Source organism: Typopeltis vanoorti, chromosome 7 (assembly GCF_054136105.1).
Source record: "Typopeltis vanoorti isolate ZY-2024b chromosome 7, IOZ_Tvanoo_1.0, whole genome shotgun sequence".
In the NCBI taxonomy this organism is placed as follows: domain Eukaryota; kingdom Metazoa; phylum Arthropoda; class Arachnida; order Uropygi; family Thelyphonidae; genus Typopeltis; species Typopeltis vanoorti.
Genome location: NC_143555.1, coordinates 142,932,597 through 142,949,259, shown reverse-complemented (window position 1 = coordinate 142,949,259; position 16,663 = coordinate 142,932,597). Strand labels below are relative to the sequence as shown.

Genomic DNA, 16,663 nt, shown 5'->3' with positions numbered 1-16,663 from the left:
AGGCAAAATCAGATTATGAGAGGAAACTAACCAGCATGCCAAAGGAAATTTTAATGCTTTCTATTATGTGGTCAATAAAGTGGAAAATTGGAAGAATAACTTTGACAAAGGCAAATGGATGGAAAGTGAAGTACTGAACAACCACATTGTCTATGCACATATTCCTGTGAAAACAAAATAATATCTGAATATTTAATGCTGGAGAACAAAAGATGAGAGAATGAAGACAGATGGGTATGCAATTTTAAAGAGCAATCAAATTGAATGAGATATAAGTGTATGTGTTTTAAAAGACTGTGTTAAAAATCAGTAATATCACTGATTATCATTATTTAAATCTCAAATCTGGCATAATGTCAAAGAGATAGAAAGTAGATAAGTTTGATTTTCCATGAATGTTACAAAAAAAAGATGCAACAAATTATAAGCTAGTTAGTACACCTGGAATGTAAAGCTCTTGAAAACCTTATAGTCAAAATTAAGGAATAGCTAATTGGCAATATGAAACGTTATGAGACAACATGGCATGTGTTAACAGGAAATCACGACTATTCAAATTTTATAACATGACAATTAAGTTGAATAGGAACTTTATGACACTATGTCATTACAAGAAATGGATTTTAATTGGTCTTTAAAAATATATAAAAACATAAAAGGAAACATTTTACTATTACGGGACAGGTGGCTTCGTTATAGTAAATTAACCTATAGATGATAAGTGCAAAAAAAAAAAAAAAACTATCATAAAAAATTGAGAGTAACTGTTATAGTTTTAATGATGCATGCAATGCTGATGATGAGAGCAAAAAGTTGTTCATAGAGGTAAATGTTGCATTTGAAGAAGTTGGACTGAAGACTGCTCGTAAGAGTAACATACAATTACTGTTACTAATATCAGTATAGAGAACAACTATAGCTGGATTTGCAAGAATGTTCAGCAATGAAATGGAGATTAGATGGCTTCTGTACAAAATATGCTGAATTTTTGATGTAGGAATCTGAGTGTCTGATGTGGGTCTTAAGTTGGAAGCTTGTGCTGTCAACTATGGGTCTCAAAGGGATGCCAGTTTTGTGAATTTTTGGATTCCTAAGAGTAACAGGTGAAGTGACTTGAGTTTTTGCTTTAATTCTATAGGCCAGGTCTGCATTTCAGGAAGGAGATCACGCTGTTCATTATTTGACTAAGTAGGATCATCATCTACAGAGGAAGTAAGCTGAAGAGTTTGAAAGAATAACAGTTACTTTTGACATAACTTGCAACTAATTCTGGCAATCAATTCCACTAATTGTCCACTCTTCATGCAAAAAATCTGGTCTGCACACCACTATTAACCACACTCTTACAACTTCCATAGATGGTCCATAGTTCTCTGACTATTTGTCATATATTGAAAAAGTTCCTTTGCATTAATTTTATAAATCCCCTTAAAAGTTTCTATCATTTCCCTTCTTTTCCACCTATCAACTAAACTTTGTAACCCACAAACCTTCAACCACTCGTCACAGAGAGCAGTCCACAGACCTGTCACCAGCTTACTCACTTGTCTCTGAATCCTCTCTACCACCTCCTGGTCCCCAAGAAACCCAGGTGACCAAACTGTGCACAATAGTCAAGATGCAGCCTATCTTTACTTATTAACATGTTTTTCAACATCCAAGTAACACTTTGAGCCATTTTACCAAGCTTTGCAATATGCTCTCTGAACATCAGTTCTCTGTCCTCCATTATCCCAAGTCCCTAGCCTCATCAATTTCCTGCAATTCAGTACCATCAATATGATATACTATATGCAACCTTTTCAACCTGAAATGCACAACCTTACATTTTGCAACTGACAATCATTGACAATTGACAATTATTATATCCTTTGCCCACAATGCCAATTTATTTAAATCATCCTGCAGGACTCTACATCACCTTTATCAACTGATGCTCTCCCCAGTTTTGCACCACAGAACAACTGAATATCTCCTCTTACATCTTTCCCTATATCACTGATATACAAATTAAGAGTAGTGGCCGTAATACAGAACCCTAAGGTACTCCACTAGTCACCATCATTCTGTTAGATTGCACTCCACAACACACCATTCTCTGGTGTGTGAGTAAGCTCCCTCTCCCCAATCGATGCTACTAGCTTCGTATCCATTCCCATTTGCTCAAACTTTTGTAATAGTTTTCCATGCAGTATTCTGTCAAATGCCTTTGCAAATTTCAGCAATATCATGGTGTAACCATTTCCTTTATCCAATTCTGCTGTCACTTTATTATAAAATGTGAATAAATTACTAAGACAGGACCTACCCTTTACAAAGAAGTGCTGTCCACTATAGAGTATCACATCCCTATACAACCCACAGTTGGATTTTACCTTTCACCAACTTTTCCAACACTTTAACAACGACTCCTGATATATTAATTGGTCTGTAGTTTGCTACCTCTATCTTGGAACAACTTTTATGCAATGGAACTATCATACCCTCTTTCCACTCCTCTGGAACCCTGCCAGAGCTGAGACTTAGATTGAATAACATAACCTCAGAGGAAATGCCAACTAGACTCACAGTTTTTACTTCTTTATCAATTTTGCTTCTTGCAACAACTCTCATATATTCTTTCATTATACCCCCCCCCCATTTCAAATAATTTATTCTTGCCATAATAACCATCTCTTTCACTTCTCCCTTCTGCAAACTGACAGCATCAATAACATCCCTGATTTTTGCACCTGGGAAACATGCTTTCATCACTTGCTCATTAAGTATATACCTCTTATCATCGAATCTCCATATTATACCATATCCTTATTTGACATTTACTTTCAATCTCCCACTTGCTGTACTAGAGCGACTCGAGAAACAATTGTTTCTTCACAGTTTTTTTTTTTTTAAGCTAGAAAGCACTGCTGCATGCATTTGGATTCCATTGTATTCATGCGCCCTGTCTGTTATTCCTAGTATTGTTCCCAACTGTACTGACGATGTCCTAAGACACTTAGGTCGAAATATTTATGTATTAAAAAACCTATTACTATGGTTTTACGTGTGTTTATTTAGTCATTGTTTCTTCAGTCACTCTAGTTCCTGCTTTGTCGTGTGAAAGACACAGCGTAAATGTTCTATTTCACTCCTTAACCTTTCACTTCATCAGCCACTTTTTTCATGCTCTCATTCTGGGCATTATCATTCACTACTTCTGCATTCATGAGACCACTTTTGCTATCTTTCCTTACATTATTAGCATTCGTCAATTAATTTTCTTGCTTTCTACATGGTTCGCATTTCTCACACTGGCACACAAAACATTTATGACAAATTCTCTCTCCATTCACACTTTCATACCACAACCTGTTCACACTTGGCAATGCATACATAGAACATACATTACACCGTACAAGATCTCTCATGCTAAACTTGGCCACCATTTTCCTAGTATATATATCAGTGCTATGTAGAATATTGTTTTAGAATGCTTTCTAAAACAATATCCTGTATTAAATTTCACACACAAACAACTTTACAGTCTAAAATAAGTAAGATATAACCAAAAATAATTACTAAAATTACTAATACCCACTAAAATACAAGACTTATCAGAACATGTGCAACACACAGCTTTTGCTCCGAGCTACGCTAAGATCACCGATGGTAAACACTTTCTACAAACATACAGAGGTTTACAGCATTCTTGTTAGTGTGGTCATCCCAATATAGATCAGACTTGCAGAAGTTTCAAAATAAGAAAGATGGAATATCTTAGCAATATAGCTTAAAATAGAGAAGAAATAATCAGGGTTAGCTTACCACTCTTTCAACACATATCATGATATCAAAAATGGGACAAAGCCTCTAGCACCTCTGAACAAAAACCAAGAACTTATTATTATTACTACTACCTGATACCTCCAGGGAGTCCAAAGACTTATCGAGGGAGGGCATACAACTGTCTCCACCACTCAATCCACCAACAAACCACAACAACACCAATGCCATCTACTGCCCACCACCACTAGTATTTTCACAGACAATCACAAACATCCATGCCCATGCCAGAATTCGAACCCGCAGCCCTCTGGCCGGAGAGTGGATACTCTAACACTTGGCCAACCAGGCCAGCAGTAAATGTTCGTAAATCATTAATTACATTGCTTAACATAACTGATTTCTACTTTTAATTTAGAAATGAACCTAAATTCTAGCAATAAGAAATTATATTCTTGTTTAATTCTATATATACTATAAAATCTATTAAATTTTTACCATTTTCTGTGTAAAGTACTTTCTCCATATATTCCAATATTATTAATTTTTGCAGAACCATTTCTGTATGTATGTATGTATGTATGTATGTATTAATTTTTGTTTTTTCAATTCTTGCATTTAAATCCTCTGTTAATATCACAGTCGTTTTGCATGTAAAATAGTATTCTATAATCAAAGTTCCTCTATATTTTGTAACTGTTCATAGAATTTGATGCTATCATCTCCTCTTCCGTCTACTTCTTCTCTTCAATTATTGTTAAACAGCCTCTGGTTATTTTTTTAATAAAACATCTATTATTCTTCCATTCCAATAATTGTAGTAATTTAAATGTTTGGAAATAGATTTATAAAAGAAAATCATAATGCCTGCCTTTCCTTTGGTCTCTATTAACTACTATATATCAAACTTCTCAGTTTTCATAGTTTATTTTAACTTCTTTGTATTGGTAATTATTACATTTTAAGTCCTTTTCATAATTTAATATTGTATCCTTCTCTAGTTCTTTATTGTGCATCTTCAAACCATATGACCCAGCAGTTAGTCCATAATGGCAAATAACTTAAACAAAAGTATCATAGTATGAGGTAGTAAGTCTTGTAATGAGTCCCAGGATTTCATGGATGTATCCAACAATAATCAATGATGCAACAAATCAGGACTGCAGTTATCAGTTAACACTATCAGAGTTCAAAGGAGCAAAAAAGAATAGCATTCTGTAGTTAAGAATAAAATAACATTCAATATTACAAAAAAAAAAAAAAAAAAAAAAAAAAAAAAAAAAAAAAAATTATGATGATTACTTCCCAGAATTTTGAGACTGGCATGAAATCAGAACAATTAAGATTTAGATGACGTCATAAAGTTTCACAAGTTTCAAATAATGGTTGATCCAAATGAAAAGTTGACACGAACAGAGCACTTGACAGACACCCTGCAAGGTGAGAGAAAGAGTGTCATTTGTCCTTGGTAGACAGTAGAAAAGAAGATAGCTTCTGAGCTAGTTAGAAGGTAGTGACTGTACTTGTGAGGAATCTGTGGTACTTGCTCTGATGTTTCTTTAAGGTATAGAATTTTTTTTTTTTTTTAAACATCAAATTGTGGTCTAGATGAGGGGTAACTGTCAAATCATTTTTTGGATGGTAGTTTCATTAGCAAGTTACCAAAGTGTTTTTTATGTTACTTAATTCTTCCAACAGAAGGGAATCAGACAATATTATGTTCTAGACATCATTCCTAACATTGTTAAAATGAAGGAGACCAACAAATCGCATGTTATGCATAAAATTTATAAAAAACCAGTCAAAGTCTAATTAAGAGACCAGTTACAACAAACAAAGAAACAAACTTTTTTTAAAAAAAAAATAATGCTCAATTATCAAGCTTGAACAAGCATTTTGAATTAATCTCTATAATTTCTTTATCCTCAGTTAGATGGGCACACATCAATTGCAAAACACAGAATGATTCATAAGTCTGAAGTCAAGTCAGTCTATGACTTACAACAGGGTTCTGTTCCAACAATCACATCTGTAAGTTTAGAGGTCATAAGTCAGAAATCATTATATGAACCATAAGGATATGGCAACAATTAATACTGCATGAACCTATTACATTTTTAACCGATTGTATTCTTTGTTTATAATAAAATAATGCAATGTACAAATTATAAAATAAAATTACTGTACACAAATACTGTACTCATATAGACAAGATTAGGTGTTGAACTTTATTTATAATTTATTTTAATAGTATTAACAACACTAAATGAACTATTTTATAAAAAAAGATGTTAGTTGGTTTATATTTTGCTTATGATGTTATGACTGTAGCCGGAGAAAAAACCTTCAACCTCTGTACGAGACAGTTAACTCACCTTTAGTCAGAAGAGACCAGATAAAAGTTCCTCACATCATGGACAGGAATCGAACCCAGGTCTTTCCGACCAAAGGGCTTCGTCTATACTGACTGAGCTATGGAGGCTCAATAAATGTATATGTTATATAATTAAATTTAACAGTTATCCATTATTTCTATGTAGCAGGTACACTTCATAGCTATCTAGATTTTCAGGGATCCACAAAAGAATGGGAGTATTTTAAATACAAAGATTTCTTGAGAAAATTAAGATACAATAGTAACAAACATTTAAAATGACAGCATTCTAATTAGAATCTAAATGTGAGCTTCACATATAGTGTGCCATACAGCCAACCTTTAACTTGGCTACTGACACGAGCATTGCAACATTTGAAGAGTAAGTCAAGTTAAAGTTTTTCAATATCTCTAATTGTCTTTTAGTTCTTGTAATGAAGGTCATGGCTACAAGGCAACCAGAAAATTAATCTTTTTCTATCCAGTCATCTCTTATCTTGGAAAATGAACACCTACCTAATTATTGAGCATCCTGTAAACATTTTTCACAGGTTCAAAACTGATCAAACCAATGTTTGATGCATTTTTCATCACACAGATTAACAGATCTGCCAAAATTCTCATTGCACACAAACCACTCAAATTTTGTATAGCATAAAACATTACCTTTTTTGTTGAAAAGTGTCATGATCTATTATTTAGAACAGGAATGACATGTATGTGCATAAAACTGAGTAAGTCAGCAGCTATATATAGCTGCTCACTTACTCATATATAGGCTACTTATATACAGGGTGTTCGGGATAAATTTGACATATTTATAATTAATTATATTTTTCCGTAAGTTACATGTATTAACACACACTTCTCTTCATTTAAAAGTTTGGACCCTTCTTCATTCATATACAAGATGTCAGAAAGGATGGATAGCTGGAACCCACCTGAATCATGGAAGAGAATAACTTGTATCATGATGATTCGTGCCCGCCATCAAAATAAGGATATCACGACTGCTGCCCAATGCTCCCTGAATACAGTAAAAACAATCAGGCATGAACTAGAGACTTGCAATGGTGACTACGAGGATGTAGCAAGAAGAAAGATCCCTAGCAGACGATCTGATTGCGTTCGTACAGCAGAATTCCTCGCAAATCTGCAGGAACAGGTGTTGAAGAACCCTGGCATTGGAATTCGGGCTTTGTTCGTGGAGTTGCTAACTGTAGTCAAGCCCTGGATAACAAGGGTAGCCAATGGTAGGCCGTATGTATGGCAGCAGGATTCGGCCCCTTGCCACGCCTCTGGGAAAAGTCAAAAATGGTTGTCTGAAAATTTCTACGACTTCACCAGTCCAAATGTTTGGCCTCCAAACTCCCCAGACCTTAACCCCATGGATTATTTTGTATGGGGCGCAGTTGAAAAAGACACCAATCGCACTTCCAGTAATACAAAAGCCCAGTTAATGGATAAAATTAAAACAGTTTTTGCGGCCCTTCCCAGGGAGACTGTAGCATCAGCTTGTTCGAGGTTCCGAAGCAGAATTGAAGCTGTGATCGATGCTAATGGTGGTTATTTTGAGTAAATCTTGTTGATAGTATTGTAATTAACTCTGCCTGTAATGTTTTTTTGTCAATTCATTAAATTTAATAGATACAAAGAAGATTTTCTTTTTCCTTACGAAACTGTCAAATTTATCCCAAACACCCTGTATATATATAGGCTAGTTCAGTTCATTATCAACAATTTGCTTTGAAAACTGTTTTGCATTTAAAATATTAGTATTCTTTTGATGAAATACCCACATGCATTAGACCCAAGTCATTGGCAACACTGGCAACGAAAAGTTGATTTAGGACGTCTTTTATATAGTTGACAGCAAAAATCCTGACAGCAGGAGATTTGTGAAAACACCACTATTTTGATTGAATACACCTATTTATGAACTCAACATTTCTATCCTGATATTGCCAGCCTGGTTGGCTGAGTGGTTTAGTGTAGCTGCTCTCCAGCCAAAAGGCTGTGGATTTGAATCCCGCTGTGGGCATGGATGTTTGTTTGTGAAAATACTAGTGGCGGTGGTCAGCAGTAGATGACGATGAAGGTAGTTGCAGTTGGTGGAGACGGAGAGTTGTAGAGTGGGCACCCTCCCTCGATGAGTCCTTGAACTCCATGGAGGTGTTATGTAATAATAATAATAATAATATGAAAGTCAAGGTGTATAAAATTCATCTGGGTATATACAGAAAGAAATGAAGTTAATCCAACATAGCAATCAACTACAAGATCAGCCTAACTCTAATGAAAAATTACACAAAAAAAATGAAATTAGTCATTTTGCTCTTATTAATTAAAATTATAAGAATAAAATGATTGTATTCTAATAACTTACAATGAATAGAATTGCAATTCTAATTGAGACATCAGATTAAGCTAATGCTTAAATTTGGGTAAATGAACTATAGGTGTGTATGTAAACTATTATTTATATAGTATATTTTGGAAATATCGTCAAGTAATCTGCTGCTTTTTTTTTTTTTTTGATAAACTTTTTTTCATGCAGCTTTCATTTAAGACAATCCTCCACTCATAAGAGGTTGCAAAGCTATGGTGAATAAATGAGTGCTAAGTGTTAGATAATAATCAAATTTTATTCTAGAAATCAAATGTGCAACTCCCTCACTGCCACCATCAAAAGCCATTTTAGGCCTCCAATAGGCAGTTAGTTGTAGAAATTATATTTAATAGCAAGAGTGAAAATATTATGATGTTAAATGCTTCACATGAAGTGCTAGTAAGTCAAATTTTCATTTCTTCTGTTCTAAAAAAAAATTGTGTGTGTGATATTAATATAATACATACCCTGAAATGTCATGACATCTTCATACAAATCAAATGTTAAAAGGGGCTCCTCCAGTTCTCTAAGAAAGCACTTCAATATCACAGCTGGTACATGAATCTCAAAATCTTCAAAACTGATTGGTTTTCCTGAAATATAATTTATTTGTTGTTAAGATATTTACAAATAACAATGAATAGCAAATGGAAAATTGTTGTTTCTACCTTGGAAAGTAAATGCCGATTGGTTTCAAAGTGCTCAACCCCAAATAAGAGAATAAAATTTTCCTATCAAAATAGATGGTGACATACAACATTTGGAAAGAAGTCAATGGGCAGCACCACCATAGGCAAGGTGCATCATGCCATATAATGAGTCACGTTTTTGTACCCGGTATAAATTGGAGGAATATGATGCTCTCAAGTCAGTGTAACTGAGTCCAGGTGAAATGGCTGTGGGAAGGAAACTGACAGAGTTTGACAGAGGCGTTGTGATAGGATGCCATGTGTGCAGACCTATCTTTTCAGGAAATTGGGCCATCCCAGGTCAACAATCAGGGATATCATACTGAGATGGAAGCACAGGGAGTCAACTGCAAGTGCAACCTGAAGTGGATGACCCACCACACTAACCAAACATGACTGTAGGATACTATGAAGGATAATATGTAAAAACACCATTTATTGGCTGACATGTTTAATGCAGAGCTCAAACACAGGAACAAGAATCTGCACAAAAACATTCAGAAGAACTGAGGCACAATGTGCAAGGCCCACATTACCTAAACCAACATGCAGCAGAGTGTTGCCTTCAGCAGTACAAAGAGCCTGTACAGTGGGACATGGAAATTTGAAAAATTGTGGTATGGAGCAACAAATCATGCTACACCCTCTACCAAGCAGACAGACGGGTGTGGTGGATGCCTTTTACCAGAGTATATAACCCCAACTATAAAATTTGGAATGGCAATGTGATGGTATGGTTCTGTTTTTCATGGTTTTGGCCTTGCACTTCTGTCTGTGGCACCACGAACACTGAACTTCGAGAGGTATCTGAATATTCTGGACAATGAAATGCTTCCCAATTTGTGGCGTTTCTATGGAAATGACCATTGACTTTTTCAGCAAGATACTGTGCCATGTCATAAGGTTGGTACTATAGCTGTGTGGTCTGTGGACATGAACACTACACTTGACTGGCCTCCACAGAGCCCTGATCTTTACCCTATTGAACATCTGTAGGATGAACTGGAGATTGGGTGAAGTCAAGGGACATCCACCCCACAACAATCCAGACCCTCATTACGCACATCTACAGGAAGAATAGTCCAAAATTCCCATTGATCACATGCTTGTGGAAAGTATGCCCCGTAGGATTGCTGCAGTCATCGAAAGGAGGCCCTACATCTTATTAAGGATGAGTGCCATGGCTGTTTGACTTCTTTCTAAGCAGTGTACTTACCCTTATAGATACCAATGTGGTAGCTGTACAACTGCCTGAAAATCTGATTCCTGTTTGCATCACAGGTGCTCCAGAAGTGACAATGTATATATCATGCATATATCATCAATAATTTTATTCCAAATCAATTTGCTATTTATCAGAACTTCAATACTGTCATATATCACTTTTCTAAGGCACTTATACTTACATTAATCTACCTGTATCTTGGTCTTTTTTTTTACTTGCTATATTGGTATCAAACATCTGTTTTGATAAAAATTTATGCTCCTATTCTCTTTAAGTGAAAACACTGACTGTTACAATGTAAAGTCCCTTTCTAATACTTCATTTTTTATATGGTGCTGCCACCTGTTCACTCTCCTAATTTTCTGCAAAACTCATGTTGTTTTCTAGTCTTCGATTAACTCCTTTATTTCTTAACAAACTATCAGAAATCCATAAATTAAAAAAAAACACTGCTTTGAACACTGTCTTGAATATTACTAGTTTAGTGTTTAACTACTTTCTCCTGATGTGATATAACTGCAAAGACTAGAATCACAAAAAATAAATAACATGGGATGTTATTTCTTTTTTCTAGTGAGTTCCAGTCAAAGAATCAGTAAATATTTTTGCAGACTTCTTTCTGCCAGATATCATGTCACTTCCAAAACTGCCTGCAATCTTCCTTCTTTGCAGTGGTGGATTAAACCCTGTGGAGGCCCTAGACAGTTGAAATCTTGGGGTCCCCTAACTGACAGCTGACAGAAAATGAGCTTTTAAGAAACTAACTATAATGTAAACCCGATGTCTATAGTTTATGTACTTTAATGGGTACATTACATTAATGCAGTATTTTCTCTATAGAGTCTTTAATGTAAAGTTTCATTTCTTTGAGTTGATTCATTTTTTTTTTCTCTTTTGGAAACAATTTAAGAAAGCTTGATTGTAATTTTCTTTCAAGATCAAATCAATATTATTTTGATCCGTTGTTGCAGGGCTCCTAAATGGCATGGGGCCCATAGGCCAGTGCCTACTCTGCATATTTGGTAATTCACCACCGCTTCTTTGCCAGGTAGGAAAGTTTTTACTTGCAAAAAAGATGGTTTAGTTATGGGCATCCAATAGCCAATTTATTTATGGAGAAATCTGAGAATAACGTTTTGACATTAGTGACTCAAAAACTACATTTGGTGGCGATGTGTAGATGTTTTATTGTCTGGAAGCATACACTGGTGTCCAAAACCTAAGGACGAACACTACTTCTGAAGATAATAACTGCAAATTCACACGAATTAGCTTGTGGTAATTTGTATAACTGAAAATTTTGAGTAGAAAGCAGGTACAAATTCACATTTTCGAATCATGCACAAAGGGATCACATGGTAGCACTCAACAGAATAAAAGGCAAAAGACTGCACTAAGCAAATTGTTTGAAGGAAGCTCTTTTCATGAAAGAATAAAGTTTCAAACTTGGATGTCTTGTAATGTCTCAAAGATATCATCTAGATGATTTCACGCAGGGAAGAATTATTAGAAAGCTTGAAGAAGCCGCAGAATTACTGATATTGCCACAGAGTTTGGAATTTCAAAGTGTTGTATTCATACTCTGGGCAGCATTTCAAACTAATAGAATGAGTTTCAGACATTTGCTAAAGAGGTTGCCCTCACTCTAACATGGAGCATAAAGACAGATTTTTGGTTATAACAGCAAAACATAATCGATGCAGCATGGCAGGTCAGCTTGCAAGTTGACTACATTCAAGCACAGCATGCAGTTATATTGACAAATTGTGCTGAGACACGCAACAAGTAGACTACACCCAAAGGCCTTCGGTCTGCATCCCTTTATCCACAGCTCATTGTAGATGTGGGATCTCTGATAATTAATGTTTCTCAAATTTTGGGAAGTTTTATGCAACAGTATTTATTTAAAGTCAGTTGATTTCTGAGTGCTGCCACAGATTCTAAAAACAGTCTTTCTTTTTTGAATTTACTATGGTGGAGCATGGTGGTTTTTCTCCACGAGATCCTGTGGGTTGAATCCAAAACATGGTCTGCAAGGTCAGATTGACCATAGTCATGATTGCTTTGTGATAGTCATGCCATACTTCAGACAGACAGGTAGATCAGCAACCATCTGTTTAGAAGAACACAATTCATGCATCTGCAATCACAATTATGATCAATCTGGCTTTGCAGACTATGTTTTGGATACAACCCACATTTTCTAGAATGGTCATTTAACTATTTTTTGTATATATTAAAGATTGATATTTTTTCCCTTTATTCCCCTTTTTTATAGATGGGAACTGTGAGAGGTCTACTTCTCATCTGGAGTTCAACTTTCTGACCAGACCTGTAACTGTAAACACTGCAAATTTAATACCTCCATACTTAAGCATTTTATTTTTGACAGCTTGTTTCTGTCAAAAATAAAATGAGACAGAATAAGTTCTGTAACTAGATGTTTCATTTAACAGACTTCGAAGTAATTATCCCAGACAACTGAAGATAAAGATAAGGATATCCTAGATATCTGGAGAAATTACTTTGAAAGACAGCTAAATGAAACAAGCAGTCACAGAACCATAGTAGAAAAATTTTCAAGAGAAATACAAACATGAGTATATATATCAATACTTGAGGTAGAAAAAGCCATCAAAAACTTGAAATGTGGAAAGGCAGCTGGAGTAGATGACATTCAACTGAAGAGAATACAGGAAGATGGTTTGATGTAAAATCAGGTGTAAGACAAGGATGCACATTATATCCACCCTTATTTCATAATGTGATCCACTCTATATGGATCACATTATGAAAGAAAGCAGCATTAAGCCTGATATTAGAATTGGAGATTTCAAACTTAGTTCTTTGCTTTATGCAAATGATGTTGTATCCTAAACACATATAGTGCAAGTCTACAGGATTTTCTAAATTGAATTACAGCTGTAACAAATCTGGCATGAAAATCAGCGATAAAAAGACCAAAAAGTATGAAAATAGACAGGAACATAGAAAACTTCAGCTATATTCTCAACGGAGAACCTACAGAACATGTAAAATATTTCATTTAGGTACATAATATTTAGGCGTATTATTTGTGTGCATAATATTTAGGCACAGTTTTTAGTGAAGATGGAAAATTAAATTTAAAAATAGACAACAGAATACACAAATCTGGTATGGTAAGGAGCCAATTGAATAAATTTATATGGAATAAAAGAGCTAGCAGTATACAAGATAGTGTTCAAACCAGTTTGAAGTTATGAATCTGAGAATTGAGAAACTTTATTAGAAATAAAGTACTTGATCAAAGACTAGAGACCACAGAAAAAAACTAGGTGAATAAAGAGATGGTATAAATGGCAAAATCATATTAAAAATGAAGATATTAGAAAGGAATTTGACATCGTTAGCATTCAAGAATGCATGAACACGGCTAATCTAAGGTGGTAGGGCCACTTAAATAGAATGGGTGAGGAAAGCTTAGCAAAACAGGTGTTAAATGACAGGATGGTAGGAAAAAGACCCAGAGGAAGACGAAAGTCTAGGTGGTTTGATTCTATCAGAAGTGCCTTATTATAAGAACAAAATAATAAATACAACAATATTGGAGTGTGCTCAAGTAATAGATTAATTTGGAGGAAAATTGTTGTTAAGAGATTTTAATATACAAAATTTGTATCTGTTGTATATATTTATTTATTTACAGTAAATATTTTATAGTTTTTATAACTGAGCTTCATTCTTTAGAGTTTGAAGTCAATGGACCATTATGGATATGAATCTGAAACATTTTAACCAACTAAAACAAAATTATATATAAATTTATCTTTACTCAACAACAGACTTTAACATATCGATTCGATATAAGTGAGGAATAACAAACTTGGAGCAATCAAGCTTCAAAATGTTAGTTTCGAGTTTCAAAAAACCTTAGCGCTACTATATACTAAAGTTTTAATAACACCATACTGCTGGAGTCTGTTGAATGGAGAGCACACAGTTATTGTTTTCCCTTTTTAGTGGTGAAATGGATCTTCAGGTGTTGGCTGCTAAGGTATGCTAAAAAAGTTTCTAACATATCCTGCCATGTGGTAAAATAGAGAACAAGAACATGTCAACATAGCATAGCATAGTCATACTGTAGATTTGAGAGGAACAGAATTTAGGGAAATACTTTTCAACTGTTCCATGAGAAAACTGGCAAGAGACGGAGGTGATCAAGCAGATAGAATACACAGCCCATAGACAGTATAAGTTCTAAGGTTTCTTTTAGAGATATATCAGTGAATAGGCAGACTATATCAAATCTGACATGATATCAGTATCTCTGCAGTTCATATCTGGCAAACAAGATTTAAAGTGAACAGTTTTTAACATGGGAAGAAGTGTGGACTGTGGTGGAAAAAGAAAGGTGGAAATAGGGCATCTATAAGAAGTAAATGGAAGGAATCTGTGAAAGAACAGTGTTCATTAACTGAAATGACCTTTACTGGATAGTAGCTGTGTGTGGATGTGCACATGCATACACATGCAAGGAAGATCTTGGGCTGTTTTTGGAATGCCTGGGCGACCAAGGCTTAATAATGCAATCAGCTAAGTAATTTTAGATGGGTGTTTTCTCCACTAAGCATTGACAAGAGTGATTTATCTCATAATTATAGGGCATCAAAAAATCTCTCTCTCTTTCTTGTATGCCTCCCCCCCCCCCATCTACAAAGCTTAAATACAGACCTTTTCATGATTTCTAAACTATTTGTCTTCAAGTGAAAATCTGAGTCTGACAACTATTTGGACCAAATTCCAAGTTTCTCTTAGCCTTTTCTGAAGTAACCTAACCTGGGCACTTAGTAAGAAAATTTCTTTACTTTTCACATTAAGTTTTATTTCCCTATTTATACATGAATAAAGTGAACTCTATTCTAATCATCCAGAATTTCATCTTCAGATCATCCTTTCTAAATTATGCAAAGTGCAGCTGCTTATCAAAATTTTATACCTCCATATCTGGGCATTTCTAGTTGCTTATCATCTACTCCAGCTATTTTTCTTCATTTCAGGATTCCAATAGTTATTTCTACCTCAAATATTAGTATTAGAACCTGTTAACATTCCCCGTGAATATTTTCTATCTCTCCTCCTGTCACTGCTTGTTTCATTTAACAATCTTTCAAACATTTATCTGCAGTTTTTATATCATCATTATCATTTGCAATTCCATTTACAGTCTCTTTTCTCCATTTCCAAGCTTATAAACAAACCAGAAACATTTCTTGTTTTGCACCATAATTAATTACACTTATAGCTACCAGATGTGTAACTGGCTGTACTTGTTCTGCATTTTAGTGCAATTGCAGAATATGATTAAAGTTCTCATTTCTTTATTATAATGTTACAAATATAAATCTAGGATGTTTTCAGAATCAACTGTATCACAATCCCCCAACTTAAACAATGACTATCTCAAAGTATCAAAAATTTGGGAGACCATAAGCCCAACATTCTAATTGGCACATTCTACAACATGGATCTTTATGGATATGAATCTGAAACATTCTGAGTACAACAAAATTATATATATAATACATTGTTGTCTTTAATCATGACAGCACTGTGGTAAAAAAACACTGACCAGGCATGCAGTCAAAATATATATCCATACTTGAAGTAGAAAAAGCCATCAAAAGCCTGAAATGTGAAAAGGCAGAAGGAGCAGATGATATGCTCAAGTATGGAGGTATAAAAGTCTTACAGTGGCTGCACCATAGTTTAGAAGGCCTGGACAGAGGGACGAATTCCAGATGAGAGTAGAGCTCTCATAATACCCATATATAAAAAGGGAAATAAAACTGATTGCGAGAATTACAGAGGTATTTCTCTACTGAGTATTCCTGGTAAGATTTATGCCAGTATACTTGAGAAACAGTTGAGAAGAATTGTGGAAGAAAAGCTTGGTGAAGAACAAGCTGGATTCGGCCAAATAAAGGTTGTCAGGATCAGATTTTCACTTTATGACAGATAGTTGAGAAAGCATGGGAATATAACAAAGATGTGAATTTAAGTTTTGTTGATCTGGAAAAGGCACATGACAAGGAGCTAAGAGAGAAGCTATTCCAAATGCTACAGTTATATGGTGTCAATGGGACATTATATTAAGCAATATTTAGTCTTTATTTGAGTTGTGAGCAGTTAGAATTGAAGGAAGTACAGGAAGATAGTTTAATGTTAAATCTGGTGTCAGT

At 34.8% G+C, this 16,663-nt stretch overlaps 1 protein-coding gene across 1 annotated transcript in view; it reads right to left on the bottom strand.

Moving 5' to 3' along the window:
* Positions 1-16,663, bottom strand: part of LOC150105145 (rho GTPase-activating protein 1-like) — a 199,467-nt gene that overhangs the window by 26,334 nt on the left and 156,470 nt on the right. The window contains exon 11 of the mRNA XM_090396180.1: positions 8,996-9,121. Within this exon, the coding sequence (XP_090252306.1) occupies positions 8,996-9,121 (126 nt within the window). The remainder of the gene's footprint in view (positions 1-8,995; positions 9,122-16,663) is intronic.